Source organism: Excalfactoria chinensis, chromosome 16, assembly GCF_039878825.1.
Source record: "Excalfactoria chinensis isolate bCotChi1 chromosome 16, bCotChi1.hap2, whole genome shotgun sequence".
In the NCBI taxonomy this organism is placed as follows: Eukaryota; Metazoa; Chordata; class Aves; order Galliformes; family Phasianidae; genus Excalfactoria; species Excalfactoria chinensis.
Genome location: NC_092840.1, coordinates 11686237 through 11697311, shown reverse-complemented (window position 1 = coordinate 11697311; position 11075 = coordinate 11686237). Strand labels below are relative to the sequence as shown.

General features: G+C 41.4%; 1 protein-coding gene across 2 annotated transcripts in view; it reads right to left on the bottom strand.

Annotated features, from left to right (window-relative positions):
- Nucleotides 1-6829: 6829 nt before the first annotated feature.
- Nucleotides 6830-11075, bottom strand: part of LOC140259678 (clathrin heavy chain 1-like) — a 31698-nt gene continuing 27452 nt past the window's right edge. For both annotated transcript variants that reach the window (XM_072351223.1, XM_072351222.1), the window contains 2 exons: nucleotides 9181-9256; nucleotides 6830-8147 (listed from right to left, as the gene is read on the bottom strand). In XM_072351223.1, the coding sequence (XP_072207324.1) occupies nucleotides 8032-8147; nucleotides 9181-9256 (192 nt within the window). In that variant the 3' untranslated portion in view covers nucleotides 6830-8031. The remainder of the gene's footprint in view (nucleotides 8148-9180; nucleotides 9257-11075) is intronic.

The window sequence follows — 11075 nt, the reverse complement described above, 5'->3', positions numbered from 1 at the left end:
TGTCTTCCTTTCCACCTAGGAAAGCAGTGAGTGCTACAGGGAGATGAGGCGAGAAGGAGCTGCATTCTGCACTGTGCTGGAGCAGCCTCCTTGCTCCAAACAGGGAATGCTGTGCAAGAAATTGCCCCAGCCGTGCACAGAAAACATTCTTGTTGAGACTTGCAGAACATGCATTTTGAGAAGTGATTTCTGCCTCAGTAAGGCTCCATGCACACAGGCAGCCAAGTCAGTCAGTGAAAGCTAACTCCCAACAAGTGCTAGAGCTGCAGCTCTGTGGACAGACCACCTGCAGAAATACCATTCAGGAAACTGAAGCACCTTTCTTCTGCCAGACGTAAAAAGCACAGGGACATGTCCTTCTGCTGCAGAACACTCCAAGAAAGCTACGCATGGTTTCACAACAGTCGGGACACGTCCGCTGAGGTGGTCTCACAGTGACGGCCTTGATACAACCTTAGCCTGCCTGGTCTGTAGGACTGCAGTCTCTCTTTCAAACACATCCTCAGCACAGCCCGTGCTCACAGAGGACAGCAGCCAAATAGCCCGTGCACGACATGCCTGCTCCCACTGCACGCACCCATCCAGCACACTGATAAGTTCTCCCAGAGAAAGCCACCATGTGTGGTAGCTAGAGACCCCTTTCAGCATGAAAAATCACACCTAGGCTCCTTTGATTTACAGGAAGGCTCTTAGCTCCACACTCCAATACACCTGACTACTGTTTCCACTGCCAAGTGCGCTACTGAGTTTCAAAACCACTGTCAGAGAGACCTTTGCACTCCTCCAGCAGTACGAGCGCACCACAGCCCAGCTCTGCATGAGCACTGACTCCCTACACAGACACAGAGCTGGGGGCTGAACACCACCATGATGCTCATGTTTACATCCACGCCGATTTTCAGTCAGCTGTACGGATACATACAGTCCACCTTCCTGAAATCCAGCACAGGGAAAAAAAGTCAGCATGTGAAATGTACCCAAGGACTAAAAACTCATAGTCCCCCTTCCAGATGCATAACAGCTGCTCAGTGCTCTGGCTCGTAGATGTGGCATGGCAAAAAATAAGATAAAGCTTTCACAGATGGCAAAAAAGAGAAACACATTCAGATTTCTGATCAATTTCTGCAACTCCTCACTAGCTTTCTGCCAAATTATCATAACAATTCTGCATGCTTGTGTCTACATACACACACACACCTACTGTTGTGACCCCACAATTACCTTCAGAACAGCCACTTACTGTCACAGATTCCCAGACAACCAAATCAGCAAGGCTGGTGCACAATCCTATCCTATCCGAGGAAATACTTCACCACATGCTTAATTCTCATGATGCACAAAGGCGCTTACTTCGCTTAACTAAGAGAAAGGATTATTCATATTTAATTACACACAGATTGCAAGCCATCTTATCTCAGCCTGACCTGCAGGAAGCAGCTAACAACAGTTGTTAGCAGCAAGCCTGAAGGCAGACAGTGTTTAAGGAGGATAAGCAACCTCCAAAATACCAGAAGCATCAAGAGGTGTGCTCTGAAACCCTATAGCTTTCGTCTAGGTGAAATCTTGATCAAACTCATATGATCAAAAGTTTCTTATAGGAACTGTTAGAGACAGGATACCTGTCTCTACCTAATCCTCTATTTTACAGCTCTCAATCCAGAAATTTTCATGGAAACAACCGCCTGGTAATCAGACTATTTCTTCTGCTATTGGCTAGCACTTGGTTTCTGCTGCCACAGAAACAGAGAGAATAGCCAGGTGCTACCATAGCCTGTACACATCATGCCATTCCTTCCTCAGACCCCAAGAGTCTGAACTGAGAACTACTGCAGATGAAAGCAACATTCATAGTTTTTTGTTTGTTTGTTGAGGACACAGTGATTACAGAAATAACATTATGGATTCTAGAAAGCTCATAAACAAAGACTACACTTGATCAGCTCCAACTTATCTCTTCCTTGATCGTACTGACCCTCTCTCAATTTTTTCATTATTGGCACAACTTGCAAGCACCCTACAGCACACCATGGTTTCGAAAGACCAGAAATGACCAATTGTTTTCTACTGTATATCCTTGAAGCATTAGATTTTTTCACCTCACTAAATAAACAGTGCTACCATCAGAACCATTACAACTCAAACCACTAGAAGTTTCCTCATACATTATTAATCCACATCACTTGGAGTTTTATGGTACATTAATAAATGTTAGTTCTTTTCAGGTTCTCTGACGCAGCAAACAATTCTCTTAGGCATAAAAGATCTTATGTGCAACAGACTTCAATGAGAAATGATCCTATTGAATGCTTGTGAGTCAGTGTTTCACTGGCTTTCAGGTACATGCAGCAGGAACCTCTGTGACTATGAGAAAGATGATACTCTTCTGAAACAACTTGCATCATTCCCACTTGAACACACATGCAATTATCAAGACTGACTCTCTTGAGAGGCAATTAGAAATCCTTGTTACAAAGAGATTTTGAAGTCTTGATTAAAACCACAGCATACAGGGGAAAAAAAACAGCAACACCTTTCCACTCCTTGACTCACCGAACCATGCAGGAGAACACTTAACTGAATAAATAAATAAATTCTGACACATAACAAAGACAGGAAGACCTTCCACTGACTGCATTTCATATTCATACAAATTTAATACTTACAAAGCTGACAACATCCTCTATTTTAGCAAGAAAGAAAACTGACGGTTTGTGCTACCCTCCTGAAAGATCTAAAAGAATTCAGATAGAAATACCTAGACTGAACCATATGCATGCTAACAATTTCACAGCATTTTGATAGGAAAACATGAGTCAGGATCTATCCTTACGTTTGGAAATATAGCCACAGTAAACACGCAGCATAGAAAAACAAGAAAGCTATACCAGCAAAAGAACTCTTGGAAAGCTGAATGCTTGTTGAAGAAAAAATGTAAAAGAATTTAAAAAAATAAAAATAAAAAATCTCCAAGTCCGTTAAGCTGGTACACCTGCAGGTTGCTATGGAAGTACTAATTCACTCTGCAAACCATAATCTAATTGCACACCTATGTTACAAAGCAACTCTTGTGTTGTTAATCATTTTTCAGCTTTACATTCCATAACATTTTATCACTGATACAAGATGACCCAATTTGACTTTGTGGGAACAAGTGAGAGTGAAGCACTCTTGGCATACTCTGCAAAACAGAAGGAGAAATATACTCAGACTGGAAACAGTGACAAGCAAAGCCACAGAGAACACAAAGGATGAAGAAGTATGGGAAGCAGTTCTACAGATAAGAAATATGCTCTGTCACAAAGGTTTATGCACATTTTCCAAATTGTTAGTTATGGAAACCTGTAACATACCATGCTACTTGTTTTAAGGTTTGCCTCAATTTTTTCTCAGTGAAAATCAGATCCACTGGCAACACTGTTTTAATCACACTAACTGTTTCCCAATAGCTAAGTTCCAGCCTGCCAGTTAAAATGTCACAAACACAAGCAAAAACTTTAACCACGCAGAAGCATAAAAAACAGCTTTGCCTAAGTGTATCATATGTTCAAATACAAAAGTTATTTGAATTTCTTTGTCAGTTTTATAGTTGAAGGAACAGAAGAAAATTCAGTTTCACATCTTACAGCCACTACAATCTTTCCTGTATCACCTCCATAATTAGTAAACAATTGAATGGACTTCACCTATATTTTTTCTTATGCAATAAAATAATTTAAGAACATTTTCTTCTGCTATGCTACCATCTAATTGTACAGTTCTCTAAAAAGAGTGTGGGGAATAGAAGTTTTGTAAAACACCACAACTTAATTTCGACAATAAGAAACAGAACTTACCCAGTGATGTACTCCTCAGTTTCCAGGGCTGGCTTATTTGACTGAACAGAGCAGACAGCAGCAGCTATAAAAGAATTCTGCTTCCAAAAGTAGCTCTTTGACATTCTTCTTTCCCTTTCCTTTTACTTGGTGTTCATACAAAAAGAAACCAGGAACACTTGTAAATGTTATGGAACAAAGAATATCAGTAAGCGCCAGCTCAGAATGAGCAACTGAACACATGTTGGAATTTTACGCCAAGATAAGCACGTGTCCTTACAGTTATTTAATGAGAGGTCTGTTTCCACCTAGGTCACAAGACATTAGAATGGCTGCAGTGTAATGCTCGTGAATTGTTGAATTGTTTGTCATCTAATGCCAGACCCACACTTGCCTGAAGTTTGTCATTTTGGGGAAAATTCCCATAACATCTGAGTAATCACAAAAACCTGCTTTCTCCAAAATAAATAAATAAATGAAGTTACTATTTGGCAGTATCACAAGCCTGTAAGTCTCCAGCAAGTTCTGCATGAACAGTCCATTCTGCATGATAGCACTTACAAATTTATGTTCATAAATCCATGGGACCTGATGGGGTGCATCCACAGGTGCTGTGGAAGCTGGTAGAGCTGATTGCTGAACTGCTCCCTAACATCTCTGAGAGGTCTTGCAGAATGGGGGGAGGTGCCTGAAAACTGGAAGATAGTCGTTATCACTCTGGTCTTCAAAAAGGGCAAGAAGAAAGATCTGGGTAATTACAGGCCAGTCAGCCTCACCTCTGTCCCTGGAAGGGTGATGGAACAGCTTATGCTGGATGCCATCTCCAGACAATTGGAAGAAAAGGAGGTTATCAGGAGTAGTCAGCATGGGTTCACCAAGGGGAGGTCATGCTCCATCAACCTGGTAGCCTTCTATGACATTGCCACTGGCTGGGAGGATGGGGGGAGAGCAGTGGATGTAGTCTACCTTGATTTTAGCAAGGCATTTGATACTGTCTCTCACGACATCCTTATAACAAAACTGAGGAAGTGTGGGATAGATGAGTGGACAGTGAGGTGGGTTGAGAACTGGCTGGTTGGCAGAGCACAAAGGGTCATCATTGGTGGTGCAGCGTCCAGTTGGAGAGCTGTAAGTAGCAGTGTTCCCCAGGGATCGGTGCTGGGTCTGGTCTTGTTCAACATCTTCATCAATGACCTTGACGAGGGCATAGTGGCCACCCTCAGCAAGTTTGCTGATAATACGAAGTTGCTGCCATTCAGTGAGACCTGGACAGGCTGAAGAGCTGGGCAGTAAGAAACCAGATGAGGTTTAACATAAGCAAGTGTAGAGTCATGCACCTAGGGAGGAATAATTGCATGCACCAGTACAGGTTGGGGGATGACCTGCTGGAGAGGGACCTGGGTGTCCTGGTGGATGACAGATTGACCATGAGCCAGCAGTGTGCCCGCGTGGCCAAAAAGGCCAATGGCATTGTGGGGTGCATTAAAAAAAGCATTGCTAGCAGGTCGAGGGAGGCGATCCTCCCCCTCTACCCTGCCCTGGTAAGGCCTCATCTGGAGTACTGTGTCCAGTTCTGGACTCCCTGGTACAAAAAAAGACAGGGATCTATTGGAAAGAGTCCAGCTGAGGGCCACAAAGATGCTGAAGGGCCCAGAGCATCTCTTCAATGAAGAAAGGCTAAGTGAACTGGGTCTGTTAGTCTTGAGAAAAGAAGACTGAGAGGGGACCTGATCCAGGTCTATAAATATCTGAGGTGTGGAGGGCAAAGTGGCAGGGCAAGACTCTTTTCAGCAGTGTGTGGAGACAGTTGAGAGTATGCTTCTGGCTGCATTTTAGAATGGAACATGATCAAAAGAACTTATAAAAGCCACTATACACATCAAGACCTTAAGATACCAGGAAACTAACTGAAGCACAACTGTTTAAGAGAGCTGACAGCCTTGCCCTTTTTTCAAACTCAGTCATTCCTGTAATTAGATTTCTAGACTAAAGCAATTAAAGTTTTTCAGGCTAGCTCAGTTCTCTACAGGTCACATGATGTTCTAGTATTTAATCTAGCAGTTTACTGTATTCCAACATGAGCTTGTAATCATCACTATGAAGTTGTATTAAATTTTCAATATGGGGAGAAGGAAACTTCCACGGTCATACTAATTGTAGAGTTTGTCTTCAATTTCAGCTGCCTCACCCAAACTGCTGTTGACCCACAAGAAACTGCTTACAAAGTACAAGCACTGTTTGTCTGGAAAATAGCACGCTATCCAGCTAGCTTCTGCTAAGACTAAGTCTGGATGAAGTACAGATTTGCTTGAAATCATTAGCTGCTCAGTATTTCAAGCTTAGCCACTGAGTGCTGATCAGCACAAAACCAAAGCATTACATCAGCACTTGGAACATTCTGGCCTTCATTAGAAAGGTAGATACCACATCTCTTTGCCATTGTTATCACAAAGTACAGCAAGCAAAACAACATAACAGTTAGAATTATGCCACAATATAGTCTACAGTTAGCGATTTTAAAACTTTCCAAGCTGGATGGGGTTTCAAGCAACCTGGTCTAGTGGGAGGTGCCACTGTCTATAGCTGAGGGTTGGAACTACATGATCTTAAAGGCTCCTTCCAACCAAACCATTCTGCGATTCTATGATTAATTCTGTACTGGTTGGCATTTGAAGATGATTTGCCTCATTCAAGTAGAATATGATATGAAAGATGCAGCTCACTGCTATTGCTGCTAAGTTATGATTTTCCAGACCAATGAATGAAGCTACATAAGCATGAGACTGCCTCCTGCAGCATCACCTCTGCACGTGACAAAGTGTGCTGATGTGTCTGGTGAAGAGACTGCTAGTCCCTTTTAAATCACTTGCTGAGCTCTCCACATTACGTGCTTTGGCACAAGTTCCCCTTTTTCCTGCCTGGCATCCTTCGTTGTCTGATTAAGATACTGGATGTGGCAGATTACTACTAATAACCAGACCCCACCCCCAAGATATGAAGACTAGAACCACACAATAGATACTGCAGATTTATATTTATAGTTGGACTTTTATAATAATTAAGATTAGCACAAGATTCATAACCATAAATTATACATTGTTATCTAAGTACATAAAATGTTAATGACACAGGTATTTGAAGAGTGGCACAAAGTTGTAATACAACCTCACTGGCATTCTCAAAAGAAAAGTGGGTGGTAGACACCACTGATGCTACTGCAGCATAGCAGAACTGAATCACTGCATCTTGTTGATTCAGATGGAGCTGACTGCCCACCAGACAAGGTCAGAACATAGCGTGGCAGGAAGCCAACGCCAGAACCAATTAAAGGTGCAAATAATAAGACAGGATCATGTCCCTCCCTACTGCCTCGCTATTTCAGTAATATGCCCCCCCTTCCCAGTTTTGATGCTGTGCTCTTACACCTGTACAACTTTGGCAGGCCGTACATACTCCCACATTCACTTTCCACACGTAAATGAAGTTTCCTCTAGTACCATTAAATGTCAACAAGTAACATGGTCTCCTCTTGTTAAACAAAAAGGATCTGGGAAATATTTGCTCTCTGGCATGAGAAGATTTATTTAAGTTTCAGATCTACTCCAGAAAATATAGAATAAACTCAAATAGCATCAAACCCCAATGGCACCGTTGTCCAGAAAAGGAAACTTTCCCATTATTCCTCTAAACATTCAGAACACAAATACTAGAAAGCCCTTTTTTTTTTTTTTTTTTCTCTCTCTCACATAAGACTGCAAACAAAAAGGGGGTAGTCAGATGAATTCATTAAGGAGATGCTTCACCAAATTGTTAACAACTGTGCTACTTCAGTAGCTTTCGCTAAAGCTTTTCAACAACTTTGGTACCAGGCAATTTCCCAGCTACCTTTAGCGGGTTTTGCAAAAGAAAGATAAACATGCTCTCTTCTCCCTGGCATCAAGCAGTTATTGCTATATGAATTAGTGAAACAGTGCCTTAACTTCAGACAAGAGTCTCACAATGTCATTAACAAAAGCTGCCTTTCAGAAGTTGAAATGTAATAGGACAGTAATCAATAAATAATAGTAACAGGCATCCTGTTGAAGTCTCAGTGAGCAGGGCAGCTAGTGTGTTAAGACAACAGAAGGTCATCTGTGCCTCTAGGACCATTGTATGCTCCTCAGAGAAGTTAAAAAGGGAAGGGAAGAAAGAAGAGAGTGAATGTCTGTCAGAGAGCTAGTTACATATTGAAACCATAAACAGGTGGCTGGGTGAATCCTGGTGCTGTGTATCCATACGGAAAGTTTGTCTGGGGAGGTACTGCACTGGGGCCTGCTGTTAACATCAACTGCTGGCCTGGAAAAGCATGAGGGAAAAAAAAAAAAAAAAAAAGTTAGTTTGTGTACCCAAGCTTTCCTAATCTTGTCCTATAGTACGGCTAGCTTTATGAGGCTTTTAGCTAAAAATTGGCCACAGTACAAGCACACATTAGCAAGTTACACTATTACTCAACGTGCACCAGAGTGGGCATTTAGGCCATCTGCTCTTGCTACCAGAAAACTAAAAGCAAGACAGGACTCGGATGAAAGAGGAATATCACCCTGCTTTTGAGGGCACAATAATTATGGCTTGTCTTGATTAAACCATATCGAAGGCCAAACTGATACTATCTAAACACCATGCATGGTCAGAAGTGAACAGTAAAGCATTTCAAGGAATTAGTTCAGTCTGTTAAGTCTCAATCCATAGGGCGCTGCAAAAGGTCTGAACACACCTCAACAGGTTTGTCTTCATAACTGAGAGCACACATGCTTCATGCATATGTTAAATATAAAGTTAATGCTTGTATCAGACAGTGAACCATTTATACCCTTCCCTTACCAGACAATTCTAGATGCTTGTTAGCAGAACGCCTCTTCAGATGGGCTTCTAAAATAGCAGCACACTTGAGCTACTTTTTTTTTTTTTTTTTTTTTTTTTTTTTTTTTGGGTGCTTTTGTCTCAAAATGAATGAAATAGAAATCCAGTCTGCTTCTCAACTTGGAAGAGCAGAAAGCAGACACATGCCTCTTTGACAGGAACAGTAGGAGGAATTAGCATGCTCTGTAAGTTATTTCTGGAGTTGGGCACACCTTGGTATCCTCTTCTCCTGTTACTATACTAAAAGCCTACTCCTAAGGTAATGTTCTGAGCCATGTAAGAGAAGTAATTCTTTAGCTGTACCACAAGAGTGAGATATTCCTTCAACTGGCACAGCTTTTCTAGCAGAGACAACCATTCTGCTAGCCTCTGGAAACCAGCTAACTTTGGAGGTAAGTCACTTAAGTTACCTCCACAAAGAGACCAGAGTGACAAAAGGTTATCAATTAAAACCAAGTATTTCACATACCAAATACTATTGGAGTAGGTTCAGTTACTTGTTCCTCTTCTTTTCTTAGGATTTCAGAAGCATCAAGATTATCCACCTACATTGAAGTGAACAGGAGATGTATGAAGGCCGTGTCTAGGAACTGTACTATTGCAGGTTTTCATGCCTGATACCTTAGCTATCAAGGAATCCTTTCATTACTGGTCTAGATTGGAGACTGTGGCTGGGAACACATGAACATGCAAACTGATTCTGCATGTTTGTAAACTTGCCCTCCCAATTTACTTTAAGTCTACTGCAATTGCTGTCACGAGTAGCCAAGAAAAACCACCATTAGCTCTAAAAGTGCATGGTTTTTCAGAGTGCTGTTCTATTCACTGTTAACTGTCACCCAGAAAACAAGCCAACAGATTGTAGTTCCAAGGATCATTTCAAACGGGCCTAATCTACAGTTACCTATTAACCTGCAAGCCCTCTCCATTTCAAAAAGAGCACCCAGATACGTGCAAATATTCCAGATCCATTAAGATCTTTGGAACACATTTCTAGTTGTAGATGAGCACTGGTTTAACTGCATTAATATTCACATATATGCCTCTTGGAAGAAACTCCAGAGCCATCATAGAATGTGTTCAAGTAGTATCAGCTTCCACACAAAACCCAAAGTTGTGAGAAATAAAGCTGTTCATGACAAACTCATTTGCTAAAGTGTTACAATAGCACAGGAACCCTGAGCCTTTAAACTGGGAACAGAATGAAAGGATGGGCAGAAAAGGCAACAGTACCTTCCTTCTTTCAGGTTTAAAGAGTTACATATTCCATAGGCAAAACATTGAGAATGAAGGCTGCAAAGTCATAAAATCACACGAATTCATATCCAGATGCAGGCAGTACTAACATTCTGGAAAATATTGCAATTAGCTCAGTCTTTTTTTTTTTTTTTTTCCCAGCTGTTCCTCCGCCTCCTTTCCCACTAAAACAATCACATCCAGTTTGACAAGTGCTGCAGAAGGAGTTTCTAATATACTTCAAAGAGGTTACCTAATTCTTAACAGTTCCCTGAATTTTTGAAGTTTGCTCCTCAATAACTTAAGCAGCCATAGGTCTTTAACTCATTCAACTTTGTCATAGTTTCAGCTGGGATGGAATTTTCTTCAGAGTGTCTGGTATGATATGTTTTGGTTCTAGGCAAAAAATGATGTTGATAACACACTGATGTTTACAGGTGACTGCTAAGCAGTGTTGTTTAGAGCCAAAGCCATTTTCAATGAAAGGCCCAAGGTGCTTGGAGGGAACAGGATTAGGGCAGCTGACTTAAACTGGCCAAAGGGATATTCCATACCATATAGCATCAAGAGTTTTGAAGGGGGTGGGAGTTCTGGCACTCCTCTGCTGCTCAAGGGGATAGCAGGGCATTAGCCAGGGGGTGGTGAGCAATTACTTTTGAATCACTTGATATATACATATATACACTTATACAGCCATAACTATTTTCCTTTTTCATATCTTAGTAAGTAGTCTCAACCCACTAATTCTAATTTATTGTTGGTTTGGGGTTGTTTGTTTGTTTGTTTTTTAAAAAACTTTCTCCTTCATCCCACTGTGAGTGGGGGGAATGAGCAAACAACTGTGTAGTGCTCAGCCATTTGCAGGGTTAAACCACACCAAATTTAGAGCTATTAAACTAACAGCTTTTCAGAATGACACTAAATATCGGTGTTATGAATACTATCCCTATTACCACGGGTCAAAGTAATTAAGACCTACCATTTTCAAATGAGGTGTACTGCTGTACTTATGACCAGTAATTCCCACTTCTCCTGGATGAGTCTTTACTCTTTACAGCTCCAAAAGCATTAAAGAAGCTTGGAACAAAAGTTCAGTTACTCCCTCTGCTGGAAAAAAACTGCAAGCAT